This window comes from Pristiophorus japonicus, chromosome 16 (assembly GCF_044704955.1).
Source record: "Pristiophorus japonicus isolate sPriJap1 chromosome 16, sPriJap1.hap1, whole genome shotgun sequence".
NCBI classification, from domain to species: Eukaryota; Metazoa; Chordata; class Chondrichthyes; family Pristiophoridae; genus Pristiophorus; species Pristiophorus japonicus.
Window position 1 is genome coordinate 89,344,448 of NC_091992.1, and position 18,829 is coordinate 89,363,276.

Below are 18,829 nucleotides of genomic sequence, written 5' to 3' on the forward strand. Positions count from 1 at the left end.
ATAACAATGTTTTTTTATGAATGTCAAGAATACAAAATATGTATTTATTATGCAGACTTCAAAAGTGGCCATTTTGATGACTTGATCGAGGAAATCAAAATAATATGCATCCGAGAATACTAACGACACAAGACAGCGAACAAAATAGAAAACTACTTTTGCTTAACAAATGAACCACTGCACAACCCAATGCACAATGCAGGTAACATACACTGAACTAACCAGCAAAGATCTGCACTTTTTAATTGTCAAAGAATGGAAACTTCAGGGAGTGGGGAGCCCGATGAGCACTGCAGCTAAACTTTGCTCCAAAAGTATTCAATTGGAAATGCACTAGATACAATAAAATATACAACAAATACTTCAAAGCAAATGCCTATTAGATAAAGTAATGTGTAATGTATCAAAACGGAACAGTGACATGCTTGAATAAAGCTGCAGGAAAGGTCCTCCATCCAGCACAATCAAACATGAACTGAAATCAGGGGAAGAAATCCACATCAAAACACACAACAGGAAAGCCACATGTTAATAATACATCCAGCAACCCCAAAGACCAATCTATTGTGGGGAAATCTAGAACTAGGGGGCATAGTTTCAGAATAAGGGGTCACCCACTTAAAACGGAGATGAGGAGAAATTTCTTCTCTCAGAGGGTTGTGAATCTTTGGAGCGGGCAGGGAAATGGAGTTGAGGCCAAGATCAGATTAGCCATGATCTTACTGAAGGGCGGAGCAGACTTTAGGGGCCAAATGACCTTCCTGCTCCTATTTCTTATGTTCTTATGTTCTAAAACTGATGAAAGAGACACAAGATGGAATTTTCCAAGGCACTGGTGGGGGCGTTACATGTGGTGTGAGTCCTATCAGGATGCATCGTCAGCAATCTTCCATCCGTTGAGTTCAAAAAACAGACAATCCAATGGGACGATAGATGCACCCATGTCAGTGTTCTCGCTCAGGCCAACATCCCCAGCATCGAAGCACTGCTCATGCTTGACCAACTCTGTTGGGCGGGCCACATCATCCGCATGCCCGACAAGAGACTCCCGAAGCAAGCGCTCTACATGGAGCTCCGACACGGCAAGCGAGCCTTAGGTGGGCAGAGGAAACATTTCAAGGACAACCTCAAAGCCTCCTTGATAAAATGCAACATCCTCACCAGAACCTGGAAATCCCTGGCCCAAGACCGCCCAAAGTGAACAAAATGTTGAATCATTGTGGGCGGAGATTAGAGATAGTAAGGGGAAAAAGTCACTGGTGGGCGTAGTTTATAGGCCCCCAAATAATACCTTCACGGTGGGGCGGGCAATAATCAAGGGAATAAGGGAGGCATGTGAAAAAGGAACGGCAGTAATCATGGGGGATTTTAACCTACATATCGATTGGTCAAACCAAATCGCATGGGGTAGCCTTGAGGAGGAATTCATAGAATGCATACGGGATTGTTTCTTAGAACAGTATGTTACAGAACTTACAAGGGAGCAAGCTATCTTAAATCTGGTCCTGTGTAATAAGACAGGAATAATAAACTATCTCCTAGTAAAAGATCCTGTCGGAATGAGTGATCACAGTATGGTTGAATTTGTAATACAGATTGAGGGTGAGGAAGTAGTGTCTCAAACAAGCGTACTATGCTTAAACAAAGGGGACTACAGTGGGATGAGGGCAGAGTTGGCTAAAGTAGACTGGAAACACAGACTAAACGGTGGCACAATTGAGGAACAGTCGAGGACTTTTAAGGAGCTCTTTCATAGTGCTCAACAAAAATATATTCCAGTGAAAAAGAAGGGCGGTAAGAGAAGGGATAACCAGCCATGGCTAACCAAGGAAATAAAGGAGAGTATCAAATTAAAAACCAATGCGTATAAGGTGGCCAAGGTTATTGGGAAACTAGCAGATTGGGAAAATTTTAAACAACAGCAAAGAATGACTAAAAAAGCAATAAAGAAAGGAAAGATAGATTACGAAGGTAAACTTGCGCAAAACATAAAAACAGATAGTAAAAGCTTTTACCAATATATAAAACGGAAAGGAGTGACTAAAATAAATGTTGGTCCCTTAGAAGATGAGAAGGGAGATTTAATAATGGGAAATGTGGAAATGGCTGAGACCTTAAACAATTATTTTGCTTTAGTCTTCACAGTGGAAGACACAAAAACCATGCCAAAAATTGCTGGTCACGGGAATGTGGGAAGGGAGGACTTTGAGACAATCACTATCACTAGGGAGGTAGTGCTGGACAGGCTAATGGGACTCAAGGTAGACAAGTCCCCTGGTCCTGATGAAATGCATCCCAGGGTATTAAAAGAGAAGATGGAAGTTATAGCAGATGCATTGGTTATAATCTACCAAAATTCTCTGGACTCTGGGGAGGTGCCATTGGATTGGAAAGCAGCTAATGTAACGCCTCTGTTTAAAAAGGGGGCAGACAAACAGCAGGTAACTATAGGCCGGTTAGTTTAACATCTGTAGTGGGGAAAATGCTTGAAGCTATCATTAAAGAAGAAATAGTGGGACATCTAGATAGAAATAGTGCAATCAAGCAGACGTAACATGGATTCATGAAGGGGAAATCATGTTTAATTAATTTACTGGAATTCTTTGAGGATATAACGAGCATGGTGGATAGAGGTGTACCGATGGATGTGGTGTATTTGGATTTCCAAAAGGCATTCGATAAGGTGCCACACAAAAGGTTACTGCAGAAGATAAAGGTACGCGGAGTCAGAGGAAATGTATTAGCATGGATAGAGAATTGGCTAACTAACAGAAAGCAGAGAGTCGGGATAAATGGGTCCTTTTCAGGTTGGAAATCGGTGGTTAGTGGTGTGCCACAGGGATCGGTGTTGGGACCACAACTGTTTACAATATACATAGATGACCTGGAAGAGGGAACAGAGTGTAGTGTAACAAAATTTGCAGATGACACAAAGATTAGTGGAAAAGCGGGTTGTGTAGAGGACACAGAGAGGCTGCAAAGAGATTTAGATAGGTTAAGCGAATGGGCTAAGGTTTGGCAGATGGAATACAATGTCGGAAAATGTGAGGTCATCCACCTTGGAAAAAAAAACAGTAAAAGGGAATATTATTTGAATGGGGAGAAATTACAACATGCTGCGGTGCAGAGGGACCTGGGGGCTCCTTGTGCATGAAACTCTTTTTGGAGTTCACCTGCAAAAACATAAAACATTAAACCGTGCCACCCGACCTGGGTGACACACCAGATATTTACAAGGCCCTTTTTTCCTTTTTTTGGTTTTTTTTTGGTGTTTTTCATTTTTTTTTTTGGGCGCTAAAATCACATTTTTCCAGTGCCCCCTATAAAAGGGAAGGGGACACTAAAAGCACCGGCAATTAAAACAAATTAAACTTTAAAACGTAAAATCAAATTAAAATTTGGTTGCCGGGCGTGATGATGCACTCCAGTCCCTCCGGTACCCACCTCTCGCGGAAGGCCGCGAGCGTACCGGTGGACACCGCGTGCTCCATCTCCAAGGACACCCTGGACTGGATGCAAGTCCTTGTGCATGAATCCCAAAAAGTTAGTTTGCAGGTGCAGCAGGTAATCAGGAAGGCAAATGGAATGTTGGCCTTCATTGCGAGAGGGATGGAGTATAAAAGCAGGGAGGTCCTGCTGCAACTGTACAGGGTATTAGTGAGGCCGCACCTGGAGTATTGCATGCAGTTTTGGTTACCTTACTTAAGGAAGGATATACTAGCTTTGGAGGCGGTACAGAGACGATTCACTAGGCTGATTCCGGAGATGAGGGGGTTACCTTATGATGATAGATTGAGTAGACTGGGTCTTTACTCGTTAGAGTTCAGAAGGATGAGGGGTGATCTAACAGAAACATTTAAAATAATGAAAGGGATAGACAAGATAGAGGCAGAGAGGTTGTTTCCACTGGTTGGGGAGTCTGGAACTAGGGGGCACAGCCTCAAAATACAGCCTTAAAACCGAGTTGAGAAGGAATTTCTTCTCCCAGAGGGATGTGAATCTGTGGAATTCTCTGCCCAAGGAAGCAGTTGAGGCTAGCTCATTGAATGTATTCAAATCACAGATAGATAGATTTTTAACCAATAAGGGAATTAAGGGTTACGGGGAGCGGGCGGGTAAGTGGAGCTGAGTCCAAGGCCAGATCAGCCATGATCTTGTTGAATGGCGGAGCAGGCTCGATGGCCTACTCCTGTTCCTAATTCTTATGTTCTTATGTTCTTATGTAAAGTGAAGGAAGAGCATTCGGGAGGGTGCTGAGCACCTCGAGGCTCGTCGCTGAGAGCATGCAGAAAACAAGCGCAGACAGTGGAAGGAGCGTACGGCAAACCCACCCTTTCCTTCAACCACTGTCTGCCCTACCTGTGACAGAGACTGTATTTCCCGCATTGGACTGTACAGCCACCTGAGAACTCACTTTTAGAGTGGAAGCAGGTCTTGATTTCGAGGGATTGTTTATGATGATGATGATGATGAAGAATTGCGGGAAATGCATCTGTGATTTTCCGATAATCCGCTGCTGCGGGCAAGGCTCTACCAACGACATTGGATCACCGAAAATCTCGGCCACTATGTGACGATTGGATGTGAAATACATAACTGAATATTAAGGCTTAGTTTATACTGTAGGCCTGCCCCTAGTGTCACTGCTGTAATATAGACTAGGCAACACCAGTGCCTCTGCTGGCACAGAGAAAATCCTCAGGAGGTATCTTCTCCTCTTCACTGCTGGTGGCAAAATTAAATAGCCCATTGGTGTGGGGAGGCTGTAGGTGGCTGGCCCAGTCACACATGGTAGCAATACAATTATGGTTTGTACCGATCAAACCCTGACATTAGGGAAGGTCCTCAGACAGATAATTTGATACTACAAACTGTTTATGTTGCTGTTTGTGCGCTGAATTCTGCCCCGCAATATTATTTGGGATAAATTTAGAACACCAGCGCCCTTAATTCATTGTGGGTCCATTTCTGGTGAAGGTACTGCCCTACAAACAGTAAGAGTTGCACAGGTGCACCAGCTCAGACAGTAACTTCCCCAGCTCAGGAGCTGCAAGGCTCACTTCCCCAAGCATGTGGTGAAAGAAACAGGACACGAGATGTAACTTGAGAATGCAAATCTGTTAAAATAAGAACAAAGGAAAGCATTAGCCAGCTCCCTCACAAAGAGTTATCAGCATCATCATAGGCAGTCCCTCGGAATTGAGGAAGACTTGCTTCCACTTCTGAAGTGAGTCCTTTGGTGGCTGAACAGTCCAATACGAGAGCCACAGATTCTGTCACAGGTGGGACAGACAGTCGGTGAGGGAAAGGATGGGTGGGACTGATTTGCCGCACGCTCTTTCCGCTGCCTGCGCTTGATTTCTGCATGTTCTCGGCGTTGAGACCCGAGGTGCTCAGCGCCCTCCCGGATACACTTTCGCCATTTAGGGCGGTCTTTGGCCAGGGACTCACAGGTGTTAGTGGGATGTCGCACTTTTATCAGGGAGGCATTGAGGGTGTCCTTGTAACGTTTCCGCTGCCCACCTTTGGCTCATTTGCCGTGAAGGAGCTACGTCTAGAGCACTTGCTTTGGGAGTCACGTGTCTGGCATGCAAACTATATGGCCTGCCCAGCAGAGCTGATCGAGTGTGGTCAGTGCTTCAATGCTGGGAATGTTAGCCTGGACGAGGATGCTGATGTTGGTGCGCCTGTCCTCCCAGGGAGTTGTAGGATCTTGCGGAGACATTGTAAGTGATATATCTCCAGTGACTTGAGATGTCTACTGTATATTGTCCATGCCTCTGAGCCATACAGGAGGGTGGATATTACTACAGCCTTGTAGACCATGAGCTTGGTGGTAGATTTGAGGGCCTGGTCTTCGAACACCCTTTTCCTCAGGTGGCCGAAGGCTGCACTGGCACACTGGAGGCGGTGTTGAGTCTCCTCATCAATGTCTGCTTTTGTTGATAAGAGGCTCCCGAGGTATGGGAAATTGTCCACGTTGTCGAGGGCCATGCCGTGGATCTTGATGACTGGGGGGTAGTGCTGTGCAGTGAGGAAAGGCTGGTGGAGGACCTTTGTATTACGGATGTTTAGCGTAAGGCCCATGCTTTCGTATGCCTCAGTAAATACGTCGACTATGTCCTGGAGTTCAACCTCAGAATGTGCGCAGACACAGGCGTCGTCCGCGTACTGTAGTTGGGGTGGTCTTGAGCCTGGCCTGGAGGTGGCGAAGGTTAAACAGCTTCCCACTGGGTCTGTAGTTTAGTTCCACTTCAACGGGAAGCTTGTTGACAGTGAGGTGGAGCATGGCGACGAGGAAGTTTGAGAAGAGGGTTGGAGCGATGATGCAGCCCTGTTTGACCCCGGTCCGGATGTGGATTGGGTCTGTAATGGATCCGTTGGTAAGGATCACGGTCTGCATGTCGTCGTGGAACAGGCAAAGGATGTTGACGAACTTTTGGGGGCATCCGAAGCGGAAGAGGACGCTCCATAGACCCTCGCGGTTGACCGTGTCAAAGGCCTTTGTAAGGTTGAAGGCGGCCATGTATAAGGGCTGGTGCTGCTCCCTGTATTTTTCCTGCAGCTATCGCGCTGCAACGATCATGTCCATTGTGCCCCATAGGGGACGAAACCTACACTGTGACTCTGGGAGGAGCTCCTCAGCCACAGGGAGAAGATGGTTGAGGAGGACTCTAGCGACAACTTTCCCAGTGGCTGATAGCAGGGAGATTCCTCTGTAATTGCCGCAGTTGGACTTCTCCCCATTTTTAAAGATGGTCACAATCACTGCATCTCTGAGATCACCCAGCATGCTCTCCTTCTTCCAGATGAGAGAGATGAGGTCATGTATCTGCGCCAACAGCGCCTCTCTGCCATACTTTAGCGCCTCAGCAGCGATTCCATCCGCACCCGTAGTCTTATTGTTCTTGAGCTGTCTTAAGGCTTTTCCTACCACGTGCAACGTTGGGGTTTCACTGAGGTGGTGGTGGGTCGCATGCTGCGGGATGGAGTCGAGAACACTCGAGTCAAAGGCAGAGTCTCGATTGAGGAGATCTGCAAAGTGCTCCTTCCAGCGGGCCCTGACTGCCTCGGTGTCCTTGATGAGCGTTTCCCCGTTCGTGGCCAGCAATGGGGTGGGGCCTTGGGAGTTTGGACCGTAGGTGGCCTTGACTGTGATGAAGAAAACTCACACATCATGGCTGTCGGCCAGTTGTTGTATCTCCTGTGCTTTCTCCATCCACCACCTGTTCTTTAAGTTCCGGGTTTTTTGTTGGACCTCAGCCTTGAGCCACCTGTAATGTTGCTTTGCTGCTCCAGAGTTGGGTTGGTTGCTTGAGACTCAGAAATGCTCTGCGCTTGCGATCTATTAGTTCTTGGATCTCCTGATCATTCTCATCAAACCAATCCTGGTGTTTTCTGGTTGAGTGACCAAATGTCTCTTCGCAGGCACTGGTTATGGAGGCCTGGAGGGCAGACCAAGCGCTGTGGGCATTCAGCATCTCAGGGTCATCAAGGCACGCCAGGTTAGCTGTGAGGCGCTGGCTATATAGGGCTCTCTTAGCTGGGTCTTTAAGTACCCCGGCATTGACTTTTTTACGGCACTGCTTCTGCTGTCCCCTTCGCTTTGGGGCTATGTTAATGTCGATGATGGATCGGATTAGGTGGTTGTCCGTCCAGCAGTCGTCAGTTCCTGTCATGGCATGGGTGATGCGCACATCCTTGCGATCCCTGGCTCGGACGATGACATAGTCGAGCAGGTGCCAGTGTTTGGAGTGAGGGTGTTGCCACGATGCCTTGTATTTGTCCCTCTCATGGAACAAGGTTTTGGTGATGACAAGTTCATGTTCTAGACATTTTGTCAGGAGTAGGGTACCGCTGGAGTTGGCTTTCCCTACCCCCCTCTGCCAATCACGTCTCCCCAGAGGTCTGTGTCCTTGCCGACCCTGGCGTTGAAGTCACTTAGGAGGATCAGTTTGTCGCCCGCGGGGACGCGGGATAGGGATGTTTCAAGGTTGGAATAAAAACCCTCTTTGGTCTCATCCATTGCATCGCGTGTTGGGGCATACGCACTGATGACTGTGGCACATTGGTTCCGGGATAGGATGAGTCGGAGAGTCATGAGGCATTCGTTAACCCCGCACGGGGAGTCTTTGAGGCGGTTGACCAGCTCATTTTTGATGGTGAAGGCGGTGTTCTTCCTCTGGTTTCCCTTTCAAGAAAAAGGTGTAACCTCCACCTTGTTCCTCGAGCTGGCCTTCCCCTGCCCGCCAGGTCTCGCTTAGGGCGGCGATGTCGATGTCAAAGATTCTAAGTTCCTGGGCAACTATGGCGGTGTGGCGTTTCGGCCTGTCATTGTTGGAGTTGTCCATGAGGATCCTGACGTTCCAGGTCCCGAACTTCATATTAATGGAGTGGAACATGCCTGTGCGTGAGTTCTTTTAACGTGGGGTGGCTGTTTCACACCGGCCACCACACGGGCTTAGCTGAGCAATGTCTTGGTCCAGTGGCAAGGGGGTCCAAGACGACTGGAGAGCAGGCACTGCTGTATGAGCCTAATTGCCTACAGCGAGATGGTGGCCGCAAGCTCAGCGCTGAGTGGCGCCCTTGATGGTAGGTGGCCCGAGGCTTGGTTGGGGGCAGACATTCGGAATGTCAGTTGTCCGCTGGAGTTCCGAGTGGAAGGTCAGTAAGGAGTCAGAGGGTGGAAGAGTCATAGCCGTGATGCTCACCAGTAGAAGAGGCCAGGTCACCAGTGGGGAAGGAGAGGTCCAGCCGTCGACGAGGAGAGGCCCGATCGCCTCACAAAGAGTAAGAGCACTCCACAAGTGCCTCAAATCACACACCTGTAACAATGGCCGGATTTTGCACTAATAATAAGAGCAAGGCTTTCAACGCTCACCGTTATTAAGGAGTAAATCAGACAGCAACTTCCAGCGTGCGTACATGCACAGTTAAACGCGGTAATCAGGAAGCTGCTGTCTGATTTACTCTGCTCCTCGACAAGCTTCACTGTACCTGTACCTTGCCGAGAATTTCGGCATTGAAATACATGAAGGGTGCAAAGTTGCAGTACACACCCACAGGATAATCATCAAATACGCCAAAAAAAGTTAGCGCTTGATCATTCAAGTAGAATTGAATTTTTAACGGCGTGACAAGTCTTAATTACTGCCAAACAACCTCTCTAGCAGTAAAAATTTACTTTTACTGGTGCGGAGTTTGATTCCTTCGGATTTTAATTAAGTATTGTTGGAAATTTAAAAAAAAAATTAAACATTTTTTACTTTTTCTTTCTCTCTTTTATCTCTCTCGCTTAATCCCATCTTTCTTTTCATCTCTTTATTTCATTTTCTCAACATGATTTTACATTGAATTCAATATTCTAACTTGCACTTCCTGGTTTAGACTCTGTGTGGCTCTGTAAGGATTCTTCAATCGGATTGGTTGAAGAGACACGCTGTTAAGGGGCGTTTGATCGCCGCTGACCGTGAAATCTGGGCCAATGTGTTGATCACTCTTTACGTGGGATGAACTTCCTTACTTCAGTCCTACATTTTAGTAGATTGAGATCATGTCCCCTTGCAATTTAGATTGAAATAACTTATTAGTTTGAGCTTTTCCATTTACTATCTTACAATCCTCTATCAGGGCACTTCTTAAGTCACCTCCTTTTCAGTCTTCACTCAGAACTGAGTCCTCTGGTGCTAGCTAACAGTCTTGTGGCTACCCTCCAAGGCTTCAAAAGTTTGTTTTGTAAATTGGTGACTGGAGTCCACAATTCATAAAGTTACAAAAGTACTCTCTCATAAATGGAATAAATTAAACAATGAGTGCTCCCCAATATGTATTTTCTCTAAATGTTAATTTTAAGATCTTGCTGGGCTGGTGATTACTGTAAGCAAGGAGTGCCCTATTTTGTTATTTTCCTTTCTTCTTCCTTCTTCTCGTGAAGGTGCTGACTCTCCCCTCCACTCCTCAAGCCGTTGGTTCTCCAATCCTCCCCTGAAGATGCTGACTCTCCCCACATCTCCTTAAGCTGTTGACTCTTGCTGGGGCATGGTTCCACTAACTCTCACTCAAAGTGGTCAATCATCATTATATTTAAGTGTTTTTAGACCATTTAATCGTGGGAACCATCACAGTGAAATCAATACTCGCTGAACACCCAGACAGTAGGTCATGAGATATCAATCAGTAGCAGGAACTATGATTTTTCTCCCTTTCTAGCCTGGGGCACTGAGACCAATTCCAATGCCTTCCTTGATTCCCTGGCTGACTTTGGCTAACTCATTCCAGACTGGAGATCAAATCTAGCACCTACCTTCAATTTATGGCTTAGTACCAATTGGTATATTTACCACTAAGCCATCAGGGAGCTATGACTGGTCCTTTAACATTCTGTGATTTGCTTATACATGTATTTTGGTATTTTCCAGATCTTAGTTGACATGAACTATGAAATTCAGGAGGATATTTTCGTCACAAATAGTACTTTTTTTTTTTAAGAAGTGGGGATAGTACGAATATCTAGCTCCAAGATTCCATGCATAGGTAAAATGTTGGAACTGATTGTCAAATTTATCATGAGACAATGGAAAGAAACAAATTTTGCCAATTTACCTCATTGCAATAGCCTGCACATGTGATTCAACTGGCATAAAATTCCTGAATACACTAGATTAATGACAGTAAAACGAATGTGGTTTAAGTGACTATTTTCCACCATGTGATCAATTTCATATCAGTAATGAGCAAAATGATCAAATATTGTCTTTCATATAACATTATAAGTTGCAAATTACAGGGGTTCCAGGAAAAGTACCTGTGTGAATTTGATGACGGCCAAAGATAATGGTGAAAATTGTGCTTCCACAGTGCTGATGGCAAAATAAAAACCCCTTTAGTCGGGATCAGTGTTTTAAAAAAAACCTTGTATACCACATACATTCTTAAAAAAAAATTACAGAAAATTAAGAATTGCTAATATTCCCAGGTGCTTATTACGGATGGAAATTGGAGGCAATGATGCTGCTGAACATCCCTGATTTTAAATGCTCCACCATGGGCAGTTGTGCCTTCAGCTGCCAAGGTCCTAAGCTCCCGAATACCCTCCCTCAACCTTTCTGCCTCTCCACTTCTCTTTCCTCCTTTAAGAAGCTGCTTAAAATGTACGTCTTCGACCAAGCTACCCCAATATCTCCTTATATGGCTTGGTGTCAAGACATTTTTTGATAACAAAAAAATGATGAGAAGCACCTTGGGACTTTCCATTACATTAAAGGCACTATATAAATATAAGTTGTTGTTGTTGTTGAACTGTTACCATGTAACTCCCTGCAAGTGGCTGAAAAGCAGTATTAGTAGAAACCTAGCAACATCCTTCTCACCTTCCCTCTTGGCTGTTGGTTTCTATCTTGCTGACAGTGCAGGTGAAAAAGTGAGATAAAAATCTCAGAGAGTTGAAAAGAAACATATGAATTCTTATTGCATTTCTGCAGATAGCAGTAAACACACCTGTTTGCTTTCGTATGAATCATTCTGAATTTAGAGGATGCCAATGTATAAAACGCCAGGGATAGTAACTACAAATCCCAAACCCGGATCAAAGGTGAGCTTAGTAATTACCATCAATTGCCTCCTTCACAGCTGAATCTACTGGAATTATATTCTTCTTCACCAGCTCCAAAGGTCCAGGTCTTTGGGCTATCTTCTCATTGAGGTCATCAGCCAGCCTCGCTCTCTTGAGCTTCATTTGCGTTGCTTGAAGTGTACCCTCTGCAGCTGTATCTTTTGGACCAGAAACACATACTTAGTGACTATTCTTTGTTACACTGACTTTAGGAAACTATCACACCAGTCATCAAGCTGAATATATTGCAATGTTACCCGTGATTTAAATTGCTTGGATGAGTTCAGTTATACAACTGTGTGAGAAAGATGACTCCAGTGCAGTTGCTGCACCCCAACTTCTTCTTGGTGCAGCTTTCACACCCACCCATTGTATCCAATCTTCTGACAGTCCAACACCAAGGCTGCTAACCCTCTTGGATTGTCCTGGAGTTTCCAGGAATTGAAGAGTAATATCCTGGACGCTGGTGCAAGCAACCAGAGAGAAACATCATTGGGATGTTTAAAAAGGTACGTCTTTTTTCCCCCCACTTTTTTTGAACACTTTCATTTAATGGTTATAAAAATTATTGGAGATGGGAGAAAAGGCTGTTTGTCTGGGCGAGGCGGTTGGAGGTGGGAGGTCATGTGGTGAAACCTCCTGGAATACGTCCAAACTGAGTTGGCAACTCTTATCAACACATCATCAATGTCACCTTTCAGTGAATTCAACTGGAGCACTGCTTGGATGGTAAACCACCTGCTCTTTGGATAATTTTCATTTCTTTGACTCCTAAAGAAAGACTTGCATTTATATTGTGCCTTTCATGACCACTGGACATCTCAACGCGCTTTACAGCCAATTAAGTACTTTTGGAGTGTAGTCACTGTTGTAATGTCGGAAATGCGGCAGCTAATTTGTGCACAGCAAGCTCCCACAATCAGCAATGTGATAATGAACAGATAATCAGTTTTTTTGATATATTGATTGAGGGATAAATATTGGCCAGGACACTGGGGATAACTCCACTACTCTTCTTCCAAATAATGCCATGGGATCTTTTACATTCGCCCGAGAAGGCAGGAGGACACGTTCGGTTTAACGTCTCATCCGAAAGACAGCACCTTCGACAGTGCAGCACTCCCTCAGCACTGCACTGGAATGCCAGCCTAGATTTGTGTGCTCAAGTTCCTGGAGCGGGACTTGAACCGACAACTTTCTGACTCAGAGGTGCTTGTGCTACCCACTGAGCCACAGCTAGACGATTCAGTTAACATTCCTCTTGGAAAGAAAACCAAAGAGCAAGCCGCGTATAATATGGTAAACTTACAGTGCCATATTATCTAAGTTTTTCCTGAATTTTAGCAAAAGATTATTCCTGGAACATTACGCACTTTGCAAGAGAAATTTTTACATACAGAACCTTTGCATCTAGGGCATGTCTGTCACAATACAGACATCGCACTTTGTAACAGATGTAAATTAATCTTAAAAAGAAAAAGAAAGCAAGGGCATTTCATCGTGGGTTCTTCTGCCTTGTTGCCTGGAGTTGACAAGCAATTTACTGACATGTAATTGACCTGCAATTTACAAGAACCCATGATTATCTGGAATCCCACAAGGAGTACTTTGAGAAATGGTCCTAAAAGGACCAAGTTAGCAAGGATGCTCCAGACCCCATAACTAGCTGTGAGCAATGCCGTAGGAGATAAGTTCATTGGCATTTAAAATACTGGAGTTATATTAATATGGAGACTATTACAAGACCTACAATGTTACAGAAAACTAGTATTTACCTTGTAGGATATGCATACTAACGAGGTCTGCTTTCTCAGGCCTGCTTCTAATCTTGTGCTTTAAGTAGTCTTCCGTCTGCAAGGTGCAAAGAAAGTAATCAATTGTCAACAGGTTCAAAACTGCATGCTCATTAAGACATCAAAAGTATATTTTTCAGCAGGAACGACTGGTGAACTTCTCATCTGAGGCTACTAATTTCACAAGGCAGCATGGGATGTAGAATAGTCCAATCCTAAAATGCCTCCAGAATTCTAAGTGCATGTTTTGTTGAATAGTTATGGGCGCCCTTCTGCATAAAAAATCAAGGCAAAACTTTTTAAAAGTTTGCAATTTAACATTACAAACAGCTGAACGGCTGACTATATGTAATTCTACATGTGTTCTTTTGAAGTGTACAATCATTTATACCGTTATCACCTGACAGGATATCTATGAACAAGCATGTGATTTAATGAAATACAGATTTCTTGGACTCACGTTCAAATATTAAGTTACTTGCTAGTGAGCTGTTTGGCAAGCATGAAATCTTACAGTTTGGGGTGCGGCAAATGGAACTTCAAAAAAAAACGCAACTTGTACGATTAATTTGAAATGACAAAGCCTTTCATCATGTAAAAAGCAACCATTTTTGTTGCTTGGGCAGAGTTGAGAGGTTTCTGTCAATACAACAGGCATGAATGACACAAAAATGTGTCCTCAGCTTCATCCACTTATGCTCCCACCTCAATGAATTTCGAGTTTGGCACGATGCTGATCTCTTCTTCCATCGCCTTGGCCTCGGCGCCCACATCTTTGGCCTGGAGATGTCTCCCTACACAGCTGGCCCTTTCTCCTGTCTTCAGAATACTCATTCCATCTGGACCCCTCCCTCTGGGCACTGACCCGCGATAAATCTTTTCATTCGGAGCTGCCAGTGTGACATCGGCCGTCTCAATTATTCCACTCTGTTCACTCGCTCTAACATACCTCCCTCTGAACTTGCAGCACTCCGTTCTCTCAGGTCCAACCCTAACATTGTCATTAAACCTGCTGACAAGTTTTGGCTCTGTTGTTGTTTGGCAACCAGACCACTACCTTGCAGAGGCTGAACATCAATTCTCCGACACTTCCTCCTACCTCCCCCTGGACCATGACTCCACCATCGAACATCAAGCCATCCTTTCCCAGGTTGTTACTGACTTCATCTCCTCTGGAGATCTTCCCTCCATGGTCTCCAATCTCGCAGTCCCCCAACCCCGCACAGCCCACCCGGACTCCTTCCCAAGATCCACAAATAGGATTGCCCTGGTAGACCCATCATTTCAGCCTGCTCTTGCCCCATGGAACTGATTTCTTCCTATCTTCACTCTATTTTTTCTCCCCATGTCCAGTATCTTCCCACCTTCATCTGCGACTCTTCCAACGCCCTGCGCCACTTTAACATTTCCCAGTTTCCTAAGTGTAACTGTCTCCCTTTCACAATGGACCTCCAATCCCTCTACACCTCCATTCCCCAGCAGGATGGCCTGAGGGCCCTCCACTTCTCCCTGGAACCTGTCCCCATCTACCATACCCTCCTCCGCCTGGCTGAACTTGTTCTTGCATTGAACAACTTTCTCCTTTGACTCCACACACAACCTCCAAATAAAAAATGTTGCTATGAGAACCCGCACGAGTCCTAGCTAGGCCTGCTTTTTCATGGAATACATGGAACATTTTTTTGTTCCAGTCCTGCTCAGATCCCCTCCCTCACCTCTTTTTCCAGTACATTGATGATTGTATTGGTGCCATTTCCTGCTCTCACCCTGAACTGGAAAATGTCATCAGGTTGGCTTCCAATTTCAAGCCTGCCCTCACCTTCACATGGTCCATTTCTGACTCTTCCCTTCCCTTCCTTGACTTCTCTATCTCCATTTCTGGGGATAGGCTGTCGACCAATATCTACTATAAGTCCACTGCCTCCCACAGCTACCTTGACTACACTTCCTCCCACCCCACTTCCTGTAAGGATCTATTCCATTCTCCCACTTTCTCTACCTCTGCTGCATCTGCTCTGACGATGCCATCTTCCATAACCGTGCCGATATGTCTCCCTTTGTCCTCAACCGCAGATTACCTTTCACCGTTTCCTCCTTTAAGACGCTCCTTAAAACCTATATCTTTGACCAAGCTTTTGGCCACCTGACCTAATTTCTCCTTATGTGGCTTGGTGTCAAATTTTTTATCTCATAATATTCCTGTGAAGCGCCTTGGGACGTTTCACAACATTAGAGGCGCTATATAAATATATGTTGATGTTGTTGTTGACATGGCACTCGACTGTGTCGGTCCCATTTCCTGCACTTCCGTTCTCATCCTTCTCCCACCCCTCCTTCCCAGAACCACCACAGGGTGCCTCTTGTCCTCAACCTTCCACCACACCAGCCTCCACATTTAACGGATAATCCTCCGCCATTTCCGCCACCTACAGCATGATCCCACCAGCAAACACATCTTCCGATCCCACCAGCAAACACATCTTCCCCTCCCCTCACCTTTCAGCATTGCAAAGGCAACACCCTGGTCCACTTCTCAATCATGCCCAGCACCCACTCCCCTTCCCACTGCACATTCCGTACAAGTACAGGAGATGCAACACCTGCCCTTTTACCTCCTCCCTTTCCACCAGCCAGGGCCCCAAACACTGCTTTCAGGTGAAACAGTGATTTACTTGTCCTTCTTTCAATTTAGTATACTGTATACGCTGCTCACGATGTGGTCTCCTCTAAACTGAGGAGAACAAACACAGATTGGGTGATCGCTTTGCAGAATATCTCCGTTCAGTCCGCAAGCATCCAGACTAAGTTTACAGTCGCCTGTCACTTTAATTCTCCACCCCACTCCCACTCTACCTATTTGTCCTAGGCCTCCTACATCAGCATCATCATAGGCATCTCTCAGGGTCGAGGATGACTTGCTTCCACACTAAAAATGAGTACTCAGATGACTGATGAACTCATTTTAAACAGGCCTCCTACACTGTTATAATGAAGCTTATTGGAAGCTCAAGGAACAGTACCTCATCTTTTGATTAGACACTTTACAGCCTTCTGGACTCAACATTGAGTTCAACAATTTCAGATCATAACTACTGCTCCCATTTTTTGGGGCAGCAGGTGCTGGAAATAATTTTGCTCTTGCCATTTATATTCCTCTAGGCCCATCTTTTGTTTCTTTACTTGTCCCATGACCATCTCCTTTTGCCTTTCACCATCATCCCTTTTGTCATTTAACCTCCCCTGTCTTCTACCCTATTACAGATGTTCCCTTTTATCCTTTCCTCCCCTCCCCCTTTCCCTCCCTTTGCACATGCAGTAAAATCTGCTACATGCCTAACTTTTGCCAGTTCTGATGAAAGGTCATCGTCCTGAAACATTAACTCTGTTTCTCTTGCCACAGGTGTTGCCTGGCCTGCTGAATATTTCCAGCATTTTCTGATTTTATTTCAGATTTCCAGCATCTGCAGTATTTTGTTTTTTTGCAGTAATGTGTCTTGTTGTAAATTACATCAATGTGTGGTATATCAGTAAATAATGTAAGGGTGAATGATAGGATAAGTATCCACCTGCCACTCCACTTGCAGTAAGTTCCTGGTAATAGGGGTATCATCAGCAGAGGCAGTAAGCATGTCACCTCGCACCAACCTGTTGAATGTCTGTTCTAGTAGCCAATTACAGAGCAGCATTGGCAGAGGCCTAGGATTAAATCACCTGTCTATTCTGCTTCTCTTCTATTTCCCTCAGTTGTACAATGTGAATCAGGTGGTAGTCAGCAAACTGTTGTGGGCCGTCCCCTACAACACCCATCCTGAACAAGTTGCTAAAAACCAAAAGATGTCTCCCTGCAATTTTTCTACTTACTGGTGGGTAACTGGCTTTCATTTCAACGGGGTTGTCTTATGAAGAAAGGTTGAGCAGGTTGGGCCTATACTCGTTGGATTTTGGAAGAATGAGAGGTGATCTTATTGAAACGTATATGATTCTGAGGAGGCTGGACAGGGTAGATGCAGAGAGGATGGTTCACCTCGTGGGGGAACCTAGAACTAGCAGGCATAGTTTCTGAATAAGGGGGTCACCCATTTAAAACGGAAATGAGGAGGATTCGGCGGCTGGGTCATTGAATATATTTAAGGTGGAGATAGACAGATTTTTGAATGATAAAGGAGTCAAGGTTATGGGGAGCGAGCAGGGAAGTGGAATTGAGGCCAAGATCAGATCAGCCATGATCTTATTGAATGACGGAGCAGGCTCGAGGGGCTAAATGGCCTACTCCTGCTCCTATTGCTTATGTTTGTTATTCTGTATTTCTTCCCAGACACATGGCTGAAAGGGGAATTTAGCGGCAAGGGAGAGTGTTGGTGAGAATACCCCTACGATGCAATGTTGTCAGTAAAACAGAACTTATGAATTGATAGAAAACATTCAAGAACACAATATATACATAACGGATGCTTTTTTAGAATCAGTTTAAACTGAAAGATATAATAAAGTTACACCAAAATAATTGTAGAATCTTACAGCACAGAAGGCAGCCATTCGGCCCATCATGTCTGTGCTGGCTCTATGAAAGAGCTATCCAATTAGTCCCATTCCGTGGCTCTCTCTCCATAGCTCTGCTATTTTGTAATATTGTGCTTTGGCTGATTTCTCATTGGATTTATCCATAGATAGATAACTGTTTTTCATTCGGACTGCACCATACTGTAGAAGAAAATAACTCAAGGAGTCATGCATGAGTTGCAGTCGAGGATTATTTTTTTTTTGGGTGGGGGATGTAGGGGACTTTAGTAAGATTGTCTGAAGGAAATTTATCCTCATTAGGAATGAGTCAGATCCAAAATTTGAGTCAGATAGCTGCTGCCAACAAGTGCTGTGGAAATATAATGACAACATCCAGTGGTCTTGGCACTTGCCACTTGTATGAGGAATCTGCAGATTTACTGTGAAGTCAAATTCCGGAGTTTTTCTGTGTGTTGACAACTGTGATTTAATTATGACACAAATGAAACCCTACATAAAGGACCGTGGACCTCATTCATTCACACAGGCAGTATTTTTCTTCTACCAAGTTTATTTGCTCTGTAAACAATAATGTGGTGTTTTATACAGCCAGCACTACCAGTAAAGCGTCACGTATCCTTTTGAAGTTCACCTCACTGGGACTAATACTTGCAATGTTATATCTTGTTTAAAAAGAGAGACACGAATCACAACCAACAGTCATGGCTCATGCATTGATGTTTTTTGAAGATTACACCACCACTGCATTTCCAGCGGCATTTGCTAGCTTTACATAAAAATGTAAGATTAGAAGTTACAGTTTTGTTCATAAAATCATTATGTAAAAAAATGTGCAGAGGCAGATAGGGTGTCTCTACATTAGCAGTCTCATATCAACTCCTGAGAGAATATGGTGCCTTTCCGT

The 18,829-nt window shown here is 44.8% G+C and overlaps 1 protein-coding gene across 10 annotated transcripts in view; it reads right to left on the reverse strand.

The window, feature by feature from the left end:
- myocd (myocardin) overlaps positions 1 to 18,829 on the reverse strand; it is a 144,497-nt gene that overhangs the window by 66,015 nt on the left and 59,653 nt on the right. For all 10 annotated transcript variants that reach the window (XM_070857550.1, XM_070857548.1, XM_070857552.1 and 7 more), the window contains 2 exons: positions 13,387 to 13,462; positions 11,608 to 11,769 (listed from right to left, as the gene is read on the reverse strand). In XM_070857550.1, the coding sequence (XP_070713651.1) occupies positions 11,608 to 11,769; positions 13,387 to 13,462 (238 nt within the window). The remainder of the gene's footprint in view (positions 1 to 11,607; positions 11,770 to 13,386; positions 13,463 to 18,829) is intronic.